Genomic DNA, 16,023 nt, shown 5'->3' with positions numbered 1-16,023 from the left:
GTGAGTCTTTTCCCTTACCCCCTTTCAGTGTCAATGTTCAAGAAACTTTTCACAACATATTTTTCCTCAAAAATCAATATGCACCCAGTAAACATGTCAGATCCAGTAAGAAAAGGAGTGTGAAAATTATGAAGCAATTTCAGGCTACAGGGCTAAGTGGGTCTCAAGAAATTATCCTGTTTTCTGAATTGCTTGAAAACTTGCAGAATGACCTCTGCCTGGCACAGATACCTACTGATTCAGGGTATTACAAAGACTCCACTAAATTTTATGAGAAAGAGAATGCTGATATGTCTGAGCTTGACTCCATTTATCAGTAATTATACAAAGTGTAAAAAGAAACACAACATACAATACAGTGCAAGGATAAAGCTCCTAATTCTTAAGAGGGAAAAGATCCAGAATTCTCTTTATCACTGCATTGGAAAGGGGAGGCTACCCTTCTGATCTTCAGCATGAGCTTGTTTGTTCTGGAGAGGTACCACATCCCAGTGAATATTCCAAACATCAGGAGGAGTTCATCAGTCTCATTACTCCTCCCTTCAAAGACCAGATAAGTATGAATTATAACTTATCCTAAATTACCGTACAACCCCTTTTTAAATGTTTTTACAATTTCACTGGTTTAAATTAGCTGTCAGGTTGCTCATCTGGGTACAGTGGTGGCCTGCTGGGTTGCAAACAGGGGGACCAGAGTCATCCCTGATATCATACCACTTAATTTCTCCCAAGGAAGAATTCAATCCAGAGTCTAAAGGTTACACACACCCTACCCTGGTGCATTTCATTGGTGGGCGGCTGTTAGGCTCTGGGGAAAAGGCTACCGAGTACAAAGGACCAGCTGTTTATGCACAAGCTAGCACAAAAGATGACTCAGGAGGGAACAGGTCCTCTCCCTTCCAGCTGGTTGTGCTCAGAAACACAGGATTGGGAAATGGGTTCACAATGAAAAATGCCCTACAATTACTGGAGTGGGCTAACGTGACTACATAACCTTACTCTGAACACTAACAGTGGTGCTGCAAACCGTTTCTTGAGCAAAAGCAGAAGCAAGCCTTATAAAGCCAAGCAACAACTCATAGCCAGGCATGTAAAGGTGCAAAGTCACATAATTTGGCCAAAATACCATGCAGTATGTATGTGGAAATTCACCTATTCCATGGCATCTCATGGCAAAACCTGGCAAGTTGTATACCAAGACAGCAACACTAACCTGTGCTACTTCACTGATGCTCAGTTAAGATTAACATGAGGGTGTAGTGAATCATGTTGAGCTATGTTTCCAGGTTTGATTATAAACCATGTAGGTATCAATTTTTATGTTGCATTTATTTGCCAAAAAAGACCATTCTAACCCTCAGGGATCTGGTTCTCAATATGGCAATTAATTTTCCAGGTTTGTAATTAAACAGCTTCAACATGGTACAATCAGTAGGTAATAACATTCAATTAAAGACACAAGATGCATTTTCACCTTAAAATGTTTTTACCCTTGAAGTGATACCAATGGAAGAGGATAAAATAGAGTATTAACACTTTTCAATTACGCTAAATGACTTTAATCCTGCAAATGATGTCCTACTTTAATTAGAAGCTCTTCTCTTTATTACAGCATGATGGATGTCCACTTTATTAGATTCAAGTGTGACACTATAAGCTCACTTTACATAAACATTACCATGTTATTAAAATGCTCTACAAGGAAGGGTTTTGAAATGTTTGCTAGCACATGAGTACTTCCTACTTTAATTTCAATATGCTATTCTACTTTCCCCGTGGAACAATTTTCACCTTAGTGAGACTCACAATACTGTGCTTTTCTAGGATGTGATCCATGGAGGCTAGATCTAAAGTTCTCCAAATAATTCACTGGAAGAAACAGACCAAAGATTAAGCTTACACTCATAAAGTAATAGTGCTGTGCCTTTGTAAACCACGAATGCAGCAGAGCAGAAAATGCTGTCAGCCTTGGTCCTGTTATTCTGGACCAGTTATCTGACCTCATGAGAAAGTGAAGCAGAAGCAGGTGGGGCAGAGCGAGAGATCGGCGGTTCACTTCTTATCTCACGTTTTAACTGAGCTGGTACATACAATGCGTCCAGATTAGACAAAAGGCACATCTGTGCTGCACAGCACAGTGTGGATATTTGATTTAACTGACAGATCACTGTATGGGAGAAAGTAGCACAGGTCTCTGAAAAGACTAATTTAGCCAATGGAGAAGAGTAGACAGTGCAGATACATAAACAGACGTAGACATGACAGGTTTCATCAGGGAGCTGCAGAAGGCACTGTCCTTGGGCATCCATTCACCCCTTTTAATCTTTTCTCAGGTGCAAAAGAGAATATGGCACACAGTTTACAGTGTTCAAATTTAAAATGCTAACGTGAACTGCATGTGGAAAGTGAGAAGGCCTGACTTCTGCTGTAACGTCATGCCAGTACAGCAACAGCAGCAAAAAAATGTTACAGCATGACATTCAGATATTAACCTATAGAATTTAGTATTGGCTGATGGCAACATTGATGCTACATCAGAAGTTTTGCTTTCAAAAAATGTCAGTAAGGATCAGGGAAATATTTGCAAAATGAGATTTGGAAACTTCCTGAGACAATTTTACTGAAGAAAGCATCTGCATGTTCAAAACCTGTATCTGTATGCACTATGAGAATATGCCGATGCAAATCAGCTTGCTAGATATATATCTGCTTGATCATGTCTAGACAGGTTGTGAACTGTAATTACTGACTCTGATTAGTTAAAAATTGAGTCATACCTTTTTTATCTACTATGTTTGTCTCATCCACCTGTTTGTTGGGGGCTTCAGAATGAAAAGTCTTTAAGACATATACTGTTGTTTTCTATACATTTATACAGTACCTAGCACAAGTTTCACCAGCTTAAATGGCCTCTGAGTTTTTCACCATTTTATATTAAAAAAAACCACAAACCAGCAACAAAAATGTCAATAGAGAATAGTGACAGTTTAAAAGACAAATTCCTGTGAAAGATTAAAAGAATTTGTGAAAGGTAATATAAATAATTCTCTTTAAAAATTAACAATATAACTATTTAGAAAGGCTTGAAAGACTTACAGGATGCTTACAACTTACCTGGCTTCCTTCTTTTTGCCAGAAAACAGCTGGCTGGGGATTTCCTTTAGTTTCACAAGGAAAAGTCACTGTTCGACCCTGGGCTACAATCTGGTCTCGTGGTCTCACCACAAACTGTGGGGGAGCTACAATGTAAGAAAAATCATGGTGTAAATTTAGGATATTTTTCAAGGGGGAGATGAGGAATATTGAAGGAAAAAGACAACATTATGGAGGTTTGTTTTATGCCAGAGGACATAACACCAGAAACATTAATTAGTAGAGACAGAACTAATAGATAAACAAAAACAACAACAGCAACAAAAAGAGCCGCAATATCGGTATGTGATATCCCCAGTTGTAAAAATAATAAAAAACAACAAAGGAAAGAAACATTACAATTATACATGCTAGAGTAAATTCTGATGACAATAAATGCTAAGGAGAAGCAGTCAGGTGTTTATGATGCCGGCTCTGGATGTATCCTACCTTTCTGGGCAGATAACAGCACTCTCACACCCTTTATGCTTCACAGAGCTTGTTGTGCTCTGTGTGTTGTGCTGGAGCTATCGTGCATTGCAAGGTGTGAATTAGGGTATACAGACTGCCTTTTTCAGTCTACCCCTCTAGACTTTTACAAATGATTGAGAAAGGAGAGGAAGGTCTGGATGGCAGAAGGACAGAATTTCAAGAGCTCCCGCACTTCTCTTTGGGGTAGTGTGGTCAAGAATGGAGTGGGAAGGAGAACTTGCTGTAAAAAGAATGGTTGGTAAAACAACACAAACTTGGGAGATCCAGATTTCAGCTTGTATAAAGACAAGAAAGAAGCAAGAGTTGAAGAGGTAGTGGGCAGCGGTGAGTGGTGAGTAAGAAGAAATAGGTATTCCAGGAGATCAGGAAGAGACAAGGAAAAGAAAAAAGAAGAAAGCTGAGTTAAACAAGAAAGAACCAGGACTGGCTATGTTTTCAAGTAGATGGCATTAACAGTGTTCAGACATAGGGGATCAGGATGCACAGTCAGATGGGAAAAAATTCTAAAAGAGAGGTGTAGTTTGACTTGTCTGGGGGTATTGATGGACAATAAGAGTCAATGCTTGGTGGGAACAAGAAGGGAGATTAAAGGTGTCGATGTGCAGAAGGAAAGTGGGGAAGAAGCAGTGCTGGAAGATTTCAGAGAAAAAACTCGACAACAGCAACTATGTTGAGCATGATGTTATAAAGCAAATGACTTTTCTATGCATGACATGCAAACCCTCCAGTCTTGGTTCAATATTGAAATTCACTGGAACTGGATTTATACTATTTGGCATATCTTACAAATGTAAGCAGTATCTCCAAATATTGTCATCAAAAGACTAGCTAACTTTTGGGGCAGGCTGAAGAAGGGGGAAATATAAAAATATACCCTGACATTCATTTTTTTCTATTCCACTATCGGTTTGGTGGTTGTGGAGAGGGATGGTTTAGGAGCACTAAGCTTTTAGGTAAACAGAATTTAAGTGTTTTAGAAAACCACATTTTCACCATTATAATTACAAACTATTTAATTAGGCATGAAGAGCAATCAAGACCCAACTTCCGATTACACCTGCTGACAGCAGAGACGCAAATCTGCTAACTGTACAGAAATGTATGCAGATCTGTTTGTTGTTTTTTTTTTTTTTAATGTCTTTCTTTTGCAAAAAGAGACAAGGAAAAGAGGCAAGAAGTAAGGCTGTAGCTCAGTCTGGATAATCTAAATGGCATGGACTGACCCTGCTGCTCTGTTCTCTCCGTGCCCCACACCAAGTCCTCTCCAGCATTTGTCACGCTAGGTGAACAGAAGATCTGTGGCCTTATAGTTGCTAGTTTCGCCTTTCAAAAGACTCCAGTTAAAAATGATGTATGGTTATGCAAGGATACCTTTTCTAGCTTTTCTCCACAGCCATAATTACTAGAAATTCACTATAAAAAGAAATAAATTAATTGGAGCTTTTATTTAAATATAATCTTTTGATCTCACAACCAGCTGGTTTTATTGGTCACTATGTTAATCAAAGCACAAACCCAAGTCCTTCAGCCAGCCTATTTAATATCATAATTTTAAAGAACATGAAAAAAATCACTTTTGAAAAATAAAACCTTGCATGTGTTTTTTTAAATTTATTCAAAGACAGGGTTCTGTAATGAAGGAAACCCCCATTTTTTCCCAGTTTGTTATCAGATTCAGCTATAGCTTTGCTTATGGACAACCTCTGATAAAAATGACATTGTTTACAGCATTCAAACAATGCTTTCACCATATCATTTTATCTGTCAACTTCTTGTTGAATAATGGAAATTGAAAACTGAAAGTAACAGTTAATAATTGCAGGGGTAACTCTTGGTCAAGTGTAAGCACCAGAGCAGAGCAGTAAGGCTGCCATTATCCCCAGAGAATGCAACGTGACCCTGCTCAGGGACAGCAAAGCTTCTTTGACAAAATAAGCACTTGGGCTTTTCAAATTTCCTAAAAAGAGAGCTCATTATCTTCATTTATAGATGCTGTGTATAAAGATAGATAAATATTATCACTCCCATTTTGCAGAAAGGTTAAATGAGATCATGACTTGCTCAAAGCCCAGCTTCAGTGGAATGTTGGACAAAAGCTAATATAAGCCAATATTGCTTCTCTCCAAGCAGGTGAATTTTTTAAACATTCTGAAAAGGTACAGTTAAAGGAATAACAGAAGGCTTAATATGCTTCGCTGTTAAAGTTATGTAGTTCTTTAATGCTTAATTCAAACTAAACATTAAGGTCATTAGAAGAATCCATTGAAAAAAGCTGTTATGATGCAGCAAACCGAGTGTTGTGCCTATCAGACTATTACCCTTTACTGTTTCAGATGTAACATTAACTGGATTGGAATAAACAGAGTGGAAAAACTCTTGCTTAATTGACATTTGAAAGTCAAAGACAATGGCTCTAAAAGGAAATATATTGCTTGGATTCCAGGGAACTAGGCAAAAATATGAAAAAAAGAACAATTAAGGCCATAGGCCTAGTATACTTCTATAGAAACTTATTTTCTTTTTTCTTTTTCTTTTTTTTTTTTTTTTTTTTTTTAAGAAATTTAAATAGTACACAGTAAATTAGATTTGATTTCTGGCAAATTATGCTTTGATACTGCATTCAGCAAGCGCTGGCTTCAATCAATGTCACGCTAAAGCTCTGTTATGCTAATAGCCGCTTGTGAGGCTGAGCGGGATGATATGGAAATCAGATGGTTGAACATGAATAGAAAGCATAGGCCATGTACAAGGGGGCTTTAAGATGAGGGGATGGGGGGACCCTAAGGTTAATCACATCATGTTCAGAACAGGTTTTACAGCACAGAACAGTATTCTACTGCAAGAATTAAAATGGAGATAGAAAAGCATAAGCAGCAGTGAGCATTAGTTATGTTGTTCAAAAACAGAACGCATTCTGTTGCACTCTTTCTAGATGTTGTTTTATGCATGACTGAATGGATCCTCTATTCGATTAATGAATGTATATGAAGGTAGCCTCTGCTCAAGTGCTAAAGAGCTTTTGGTTTATTAAAAAAAAAAAAGCAGCAGCAGATACCGCAAATTATTTCAAAGGGATTTCTCAAATCTTCTCCAATCTTAATAATTAACAGACTCTCTAATCTGGCTGGATTGCATTCAGTTCTTTCCCTGTAGTGTCACTGAACATTAAAGGTTATGCTGAGTCACCAGGAGCTGATAAAGATGCTGATGTGGAGAAGCTTGACTGAGAAAGTGAGTTCATCCCCTCTAGGTGAACTCTGTCACCTGATAAGAAATGTGGCAGAAGACTCAGTAGGGGAAAATTACCACAGAAAAATGTGGATTTATAGCAAAAAGTAAACTGATCCCGTATCAAATACTAGCAACATTTTCTTCCAGTGACTCAGTTCTCTAAGCTGATCTTGTGAGTTGTGGTTCACATTGAATTCCATGATCCTAAGGGAATTTTATTATCTTGTTCACAGCACCTCCCCCAGCCCAGGGGCCCTGGGGTTCATACATTATATTGTTGTGATTTTAATTAAAAGTAGGTATTGTAGCAAGTTTTAGTTCAGTATTGCTACCACAAGCAGAAATGGAACTGTAAGCACAGCAACTAATATCAGTGGGATTTTTATTGGTGTTACTTGAGGTTTTTCTAAACATCTTCAATTACCTAAGGCAGCAACTATGAGACCAAACTCATTTTACATAATTAAAACAATTTTCAGATAATGAAAATTTTACTAATCTTTTAATTACATGCACTTAGATAAAATGTCCTCCTATACCATAGCATATGAGACTTTATTTAAAGCTCACTGAAGCTGGTAGAAATTCTGCTATTGGCTTATGTGGTCTTTGGATCAAAATAATATATTACAGGGAAAGAGTGACAGCAACAAATTTTAAAGGGCTTAAATTACAGATTTGACAACCTTTAATTACACCTAATTTCAGATGATAGTGAACTGCAAATGAAATTCATTGTGTAGATTACTTAGGCAAGCTAAAGTGATAAAGATTAGTGCTTCATTTTAAACTGGAATTGTTTATTATCCATGAACATATTTTTGTGACTTGTTCAAAGAGGGCAAGGGGAAAGATGCTGATTTGCAAATGTTCTTAGAAAACTCCGATAATGTTCACTGACAGGGGAAAAAGCTTTGAGGAACAAGTAGAAACACACTGGCTGGTAAAGCACCAAGATTCTGTAAGACTCTGTTCTGCTTCTAGCACAGAAGAAACAGTAAACCAAGCTAATATTCCCTCCTACAGTCTTTTTCAGCATTGTGCATTAGCAGTAATAAATTAATTTCATAATAATCCTTTGAACAATCAAAGTTACACCTGGTACAATACTCAGTAGCTTTGCCTGGAAGCAAGAGTCAGGGTGACTTCAAAGACTTGAAACTGGGTATCTCTATGCTCCTCTCAAACCCTTACTGCAGTGACAATATTTATGTGGCCATTTCAGCCCCACCTTTGTGTGCCACTGGTTAAATCAGCCTAGAAGTCCTGGTAGATACTGGACTTTTGGATGCTTTTGTGATACAAATGTAGAAAAAACCTGTAAGGCCCTACTTACATACCTTGCTGTAGCAACATTTGCCCTTTGCATGGCATGAGCTGCCAAAAAGTGCAGACATAAAAGTCTAGGCATTTTGAAAGATGTTTTACAAGGCTACTATTGCTGATGGAGCAGATAGAGGAAAACAGAAAATATGTCCAGCTCATACACTGGAAACCTGGGCTGAGTCAACAGTTCTTTCCTCAGAAGTTCAGATCTTCTTAATGGGGAGTGAAAGTGATGTGTGGTTCTTAGGACACAAAGTTATTAGTGCACTATTAACTATGACCAATGATAAATCAAGGGTGTAGCCTCTGACACAGGAGCCATTAGAGACGTCTGAGAGGATGACAGCTTAGGCCTATTATTAATTCAGATAATTCTTATCAGGAATAAACTAATGGAAGTTACAGATGGTCATTTTCTTTAAAGTGAAGACTTCTCAGTCTTACGGTATGGTCCAGTGATTAGGTGTATTCACAGACAGGGAAGGGAGTAACCTTTTAGCACATGAGCTACAACAGAGTTGCCTGGGAAATGAGTCTCCTTTTTGACTCTGCCATGAATATCAGGTTAGCACAGGATCCTGTAACTATTCCCTAATATGTACGAATGCAGTTGGACTTTGAAGCAAGTGCATAGATCTTATTTTGTGGACATTTTGTTTTTCCTTTAACAATGTTCTCTTCTTTGTTCATTTAGAGTGTTCTCTTCCTTCCATGATTTCTTCTTTACATGGAGGGTTCCGCCAATAAAAATGAGGGTAGGTTGTGGGGATCAGTGATTTATGAAGCCCTTCACTAGACCCATGATGTTATATGAAAATGACACAGGTGGAGGTGGCGAAGTAGGTACTTGGTTTGGATTCTTCTGAAAAGCAGCTTCCCATAGCCTAGGGGAATATCAGTAATCCATAGTTTGGATACCATCTTTAACATTGACACTGCTTCAAAATTCTTATACGTCCTGCACCAATAAATCGAATACACAAAATCAGAAGCACAGGAGGCAAGCAGGGAGAACTTTTAGCAGGGTGAATGAAAGGAAGCACTGGGGGAGAGAAGCCAGGCTACAATGGGGCTGAGATAGAGAGCAGGGGGAGGTGAGGTCTCAGCAGGTTTATTAGCAAGACCAGTTCTGCTGTAAATGTCCTTCACGCTGCTCCCATATCATGGAAAGTGAGACATTCCTTTTGTTTTGTTTTGTTTTGTTTGCTGTTTTCAGATGAGCCATGTAAAAACACAACAGTGTGTAAAGATCACACTGCAACCATTTGAGAATGCTAAGTCTTCCTTCGTACCTAGACTAATTGTTCTAATCTTCAATTTAAATTCAGGTTCTGAATGTCACATATAACAACATTTTGTTCCTTCAGTTGTTCTGAAACACTGAAGCAGATAATCTCTGAAAGCATGGAAGCATAAGCATTTTTTTTCTTTCCTTGCAAGAGGTGAAAGAAATCTAAAGAATCAATAAATAAAAAACACTAACTGTCCTTTATATTTTGACACATAAAAATCTCTCTTTTATCCCTGGATGACCTAAAAGAAAGATGTGGTATAAATCTGCATGTGGAAAAAAGAGATGTGAGGTAAACAATAATGAAAAAGCAGGTTTGACTTATGTTAAAAGTTTGCAATTTCAATTAGCATAACTGCCAAATCTGCATTTATCATTTTTATAATAAAAGTTGAAGCACAAACAGAAGAAAAAAAATACTACCAATGATTTGATCTTCCTTCTTCCCTAGGACTAATGTCAATAAACAAAATCGTGAGAATAATTATAAAAGAATCCTGCACAGCAGAAAAGAATGGCATCTCTCCCCCATCCCCATTTCCAGTGCTCTGAGTTCAGCAGCAGCACTCTTCCTGCCCCCCTCCTCCTGTTTGGTTTACAATGCATTTAAATATTAATTTTAAATATCTGGTCTGAATTTCATCTCAGCACTAGACTGTAGCCTGCTCTTGTTTAATCATACATCTCTATGTTATTGTATCTTGTTCATTCACCTGTTTTAAGCGGCTCCTGCACCTTACTGATGTTCTTGGAAAATCCCTTCCAGAAAGTCCTTCACGTAGTTTTGGTGCATCTAAGAATAGGTAGCACTGATTTTGTCTGCCCAATAACTTATATTACTCAGGACTTTCTCTAACCTAGACAAAGGTTGTTGGGTTTTTTTCTTTTCTTTTTCCTCAAGTGTCCGAGATTTAGGGTCTAAGTTTTGCTCAGGCCAGATAGAAAAGATGTGCTTTCCTGAATTCTTAACACTTTAGCTCACTTGCTAATATAAACTGTATCATTAGGGGACGGCTTATGCTACTATGCCATCTTTAAGTTTAGCAAACAAAACAAATCATGCCAACAAAAAGACATGTAACTTGCCATGATTTCTTTTGTCATGGGAGATAGCAGGAGGGTTTGCTGGTAATGTGTTTAAAAGAGAGAAGCATACCCCTGGCTGATACAGTAAGATTTCATCAAAATAATAAGTGTAATCTGGCTATCTCCTTCAAAAAACCATGAATTCACATGCTGAAGAAAAGAGCTAAGGAGATGATGAGGAAAGAGCCTGGACAGGGTAATAGGCTACATCTACAGTGAGAAAGATGACAAGTTCTTGGTTTGTTTACCCTTGAGAATAAAAAAGGCTGAGAGAAGATAATGTGCTCAGTTTGAGCCACTGTTAAGTGAAGAGAGGAAAAGGAGTGAGAAAAAAAAAATATGCTGACTGACAATGCCAGCATTTAAGGAATGGGGCAGACAATAGTTTCGCTGTTAAATAATACTGAGATCATATCCAAACTGTAATGGGGGTAGCAGTAACTGTGCAAAGAAGGTGAAGGGAAAAGTAAATGGAATAATGTACTTATTTCCACGTTCCTCTTGAAGGAAATGTGATTTCTCCTTTTAGAAAAGGCCTTTCTCATACTGCAGTTTTCAAAGACTTATGGAGAGACTCAGAATCCACTCAAGTAAGAAAAAGTTCCCACTGATTTGAGCATGCTTCAGCAAAATTAAAAAAGTTTTATACATTGCATTTCTTAAAACTTTCCCAAGCTAGAGTTCAGCAATAATAAAAAAAAATATTAAAAAAACAAAGAGGCTTGATCACTTCCTGCACTTGCTATAGCTGGGTTTTCTCTAAGAGAAGCAGTGTGAGTACTGGCACACATACTGGGTGCCATAGTGGAATGAACCAGGATGTCACAGGATGACATACTAAAACTTCAAGTACATATACTGCCATCTTTCACACTTATCATTGAAAAAGAATCCCCTATCAGGTCTTCTGTGTTTCTGTTCTGATCACTATCTGGCATACCCAAGAAGATTTGAAGCAGCTGGAAAGGAAGCCCAGTTTTGTGGACCAGCACTTAAATGCTTGGTGGTTAATGTGCTCTGCGGCCACTTGCAGAGCCATTCTTGTTGGAAATGTTATATTCCTATGATATCTGAAGTCATAGTAGGATTCAAGCTTAAGTTCAGCTAGTGGACTTTCGCCAAAGTAGAAATGGTAAGGACCTGAGGATTTTTAGACTGGTCTTTAAAATACTAAGAAATGTCAGAGCAAGTCTGCTAAATTTTTTAATCTCTTAGTGGTGTAGAAAGAAATCTGAACTTCATTCAATGGCAAGTTTTTCTCTTTAATCTGAAGAAATTACCTATTTTTAAAAAAAGAATTTGCATTACTTGTTCACTCAAAGGAAGAAACAAATCCAAAAACCCTAACGTCCACTAGTGTCCTTACACTCGTCTGAAAAGTTCTGTAGGTGGTAGCAGCAAGCACAGACGACACACCATATTTTGATATAGATTTGAGATTTCTGCCACTGAAAGATGGCACCATAGAGCCAAGCATGACCTCATCTCTTCTGTCAAACACCAATTGCCATTACTGATATTTTATAAATCCTCAGTGTCTCAAGTGAAGGTGATATAGTCATGAATACACTAAAAATAAAAGCATTCACTCTATATAGATTTTCCTTGCAAGAGTCAGAGTGGAGAAAAATAAAGAGCTCTTTCTCACTTACCAATCTGAACCATCTGAACAGTATAATTTCTAGTCATAACACCTAATACAACTTTGTTTAAAATACAGCCCTTTCTATTTTATGTTTCATGCTGCACCACTGTTAATAGACCATTAAGTCATGCCAGGCTGATTTATGTCATGAAAACTTCCCAGAGCAGAGTGAAATGCATCATACAGTCACATTGCATTTAAATGTGAATAGATAATATTTAGTTAAGATGAAATTTTGAAAATTCATGGCAGATGTCTTATCTGTTTCTCTCTTCTCTAACATGGTAGGGAAGTGAAGTTTTTGTAACTTGGTTGTTGTCCCTTTACTTCCTTAGTTAATTTCAAATACTTAATTTCTATACAGGTGGCAAAAGTATCTGTTATTTGCTGCATGTCACTTCTTTCTGGGAAGATGAGTCATAGCATATGACAATAAATTAAGTAAACTTGACTTACTGCAAGGCAACTGATGTGCAAAGAACTGTATTTTCACTTAAATTGAAACTGAGTACTCTGTCATCTGAATGACTTTTTGGATTATTAGTAAAAAAGTAACTGAAACATCAGACAAATCTTCATGGATCTTCTATTTCAACTTTACGTCCTCCATCTCAAAGCAGTACAGCAACTGCTTTTGAAGAGGGGCAGTGTTACTTTCAGTGGGACTATATGAAACTTTTGGGCTTCTCCCAGTTTTAATGCTTATTTTAGAAGCTATTCGCCTGCCCAACTGCCATAAGAAATACAGCAGAATGCAAAAGAGAGAAAATACTAACTTGCTCATCTGGAAAATCTAATGAGTGAAATAACGATAGAAATGGTCTAAATAGGTATAAACATCTTGTTTCCTAAACCCATCTATTGTAAATCCTGTCTGAAATCTTTTCAAAAGGTTATAAATAAGAGAACATCTATTTAGAAATGGGCAACACATTTATTCCTAGCAGCAAATCCAAACACGATGAGTAATCTGGCAAAGAGCTGTTAAATTCACCAGCTGCCATCCTCCTCGGGCGGAATGATACCTCATTTTGTCTATGTAGTATATAACATACGTTAATAACTGCTTGAACCATACATGGTCATTGGTAATCCCACTTTGGAATTTTCCACTCAAGCTGAAATTTAAAGAAAATTTTCACAACTAGCAGAATATAAATATTTGAAACAGGCAAAAACTGAATAGGGAATGAAAATGCATCCATTTGCAAAAATAACTGAAATCCTTGAACATTAAAAATGCATTCCTCTATTCTTCAGTGAGAAGTCATTGAAAGAAAATGGTTTGGTCTTGTTTAAAACACAGTAAAGACAAAACACGCCTGCTTTGAATTGGAGTGACGAAAGGTAGAGGTATTTAGATAATTCTCAGATGTCACAAAAGAATATAAATTTTTAAAGTGTTTTCCTGAAGTTTAACATATACATAAATATATAAATATTCTTCTGTTAAAACACCACCCTCCTAGAGAGCTGTGAGCTTAATAATATTAAGTAGCATTTGCTTTAGCTTCCTTTCTGTAAGGAGAGGTATTTTTGTTCTGCATTCCAGCTAAATTCCTGAACAAAAAAATGCTACAAGATTTGACTCACTATTCTTGTCAAATAACAATTTTAACAGAAGATCACTTGGACTTCTTGGAGAGGAACTGATTGTAGGGAATGAAGTTACTTTGTTTTGCCTTACCAGGCTTTAAATTTTCAAAGAACAGGAGAGGTAGCTGCCTGCTTTGCCTACTCTTGAATGAAACAGATATGAGCTGTAGAAATCCCTTTCATTTCAGGTCCTTAAGCAAAAAACAATAAATGTATACACTACCATAAGGACAGCATTGCCTTTTCTACGGGTACAGGATCAGATAAAAGTGATCTAAAGAAACTGATCTGCTTTACACAGCAATCACTACATATACACTTGTATGGGACTTCCGTATGTTAAATATCTTTGGGGTTGGGCAGATTTACTTAACAATCTTTTCACAATTCACAAAGATAATCACTAAAATAAATAATTTGATTATGCCCATATAATAATTATTTTAAGGTCAACCATTCTAATTTATGTTTCCTGAATAAATCATGTAAAGGAAGAATTTTCTTTGCACCAAATGTTCACTTGCAACAAAATAAAATACAGTAGGCAAGGAATACACCAATTCGACCACAGTGTGGTCACACAAGGGGATCATATACCTGGATTAAAAGTAACTTGAGACCAACAGCTTCTGTAGAAGCTTGGACATAGAATTATGGATGACTGAATGGCCTGAAAAGTCTTAAAACAGAATCAAGTGTTCTGAAATGAGACACCATCAGCACTGCTGAAACCTATAATTTTCCTGTGATTCTCCAGTCATGTATTTTATGTGGCTTTCACAGAACCTCAAACAGTCTCTACTTTGTGATTTTTTTCCCTTGCTTTTCTTATAAGAGTGAGCAAAGTGAGAAAAACATCTAGAAGCAAAATTCTTTTAATCTTGTAGCATTTTCTTAGTGAATGAAGAAGCAACCATAAACCTCCACTCTTTCTAACATGAGATTTACATTAGAAGCATACTAAATTCATCATGTATTTTCTAAGCAAAGGAAAAAATTTCTTACAAGTTTACTCCAGTTTACACTGTTACAACTCCTGGGAATTAATTTTGTGAGTACTAGCTTAATGCTAAAGTATTACAGTAGTGGCTGAGGTTGAAAGCTTGCTATCAAAATCCCAAATGGAGAACAGTGAATTTCATTCTGCACAGGGAATTCTCCAGGATAAGCCATGCCATGACTGTGGAGGTACTTGGCTTGGCTCTACACATGCTAGTTTAAGCAAGCTAATAGGCATGGGATCACCTTAGTTCTGGAAACAGATGTCTAACCTGGATTTTATCTTTAAATTATTCCAACCTTTCTTCCTCCAAACTCATAACAGTGAAAAGCTGAGACGTTTAAACTCACAGACTTTAGTCAAACACATACCTAAGAAAAGTTTTGACTAAATAAAGACCAAACCCCTCACCAATCTTCATAAACACCAGTACTTTTTCACACTAATCCAAAAAAAAAATCAGAGTAACTATATTATTATTCTAAAAGATACATCTAAACAGAAACTACCAAAATCAGAGGAGCAATGCAACTGGTTAAATTATTTAGAAAAACCATACAGGCACAGAGTAAACATCCGTGAAAGAAAATGAAATAATATGTTCAGGATACTTCTGAACACCAAAAGTGAATTTCAGCTGCTGACAGTTGCAAATTTTTCATTATGCTTTTTTTATATGCATTTTTATATGTTTGTTTATAAATTTTTAGAAATAATTTCAAAGGCATAGGAAAAAAAATCAAATTTTCAGTGTGGGAATTAAAAATCCAGAGGTCACGTTCATCTGGACTTGTTACTCAAAACAGTCTGCATCCTATACAGTGCATTCCAAAACGCACTCCATGATGACCCAAGGGCAAAAATCCATGATGAAAACTTTCTTAAGAAGCACGGAAATCTACTCCATCCCCTCTTCAATTTCAGGACTACTTCATTTCAAAACTCTTTGAAAGGTACAAGAAAGACGGGACATGCAAAGCCTGTGCTTTTACTGCTATGCAACAAAAGCATAATGAGCTGATCATTTAGGGCCTGGTAGAAGCTCACCGAAGTCAATGCAATCCTTTCTGTTGATTTCAATGGCTTTTATACCGGGCCCTTAAATAGACTGTTAAAAACATCTGAATGAGTGATTTTGGCTCAGTATCATCACACCCACCCTGTTTTGCTGATTGGTGTTTGTTGGTGATTTGGCAAATGCATTTATACATGACACAGCAGAAA

General features: G+C 37.1%; 1 protein-coding gene across 12 annotated transcripts in view; it reads right to left on the bottom strand.

Annotated features, from left to right (window-relative positions):
* ROBO2 (roundabout guidance receptor 2) overlaps nucleotides 1–16,023 on the bottom strand; it is a 471,362-nt gene that overhangs the window by 100,111 nt on the left and 355,228 nt on the right. For all 12 annotated transcript variants that reach the window (XM_055702516.1, XM_055702520.1, XM_055702523.1 and 9 more), the window contains one exon: nucleotides 3,115–3,239. In XM_055702516.1, coding sequence (XP_055558491.1) covers nucleotides 3,115–3,239 — 125 coding nt within the window. The remainder of the gene's footprint in view (nucleotides 1–3,114; nucleotides 3,240–16,023) is intronic.

The sequence above is a fragment of the Falco cherrug genome, chromosome 2 (genome assembly GCF_023634085.1).
Source record: "Falco cherrug isolate bFalChe1 chromosome 2, bFalChe1.pri, whole genome shotgun sequence".
In the NCBI taxonomy this organism is placed as follows: Eukaryota; Metazoa; Chordata; class Aves; order Falconiformes; family Falconidae; genus Falco; species Falco cherrug.
The sequence above is the reverse complement of the archived record's forward strand: the minus strand, read 5'-3'. Positions and strand labels throughout refer to the sequence as shown.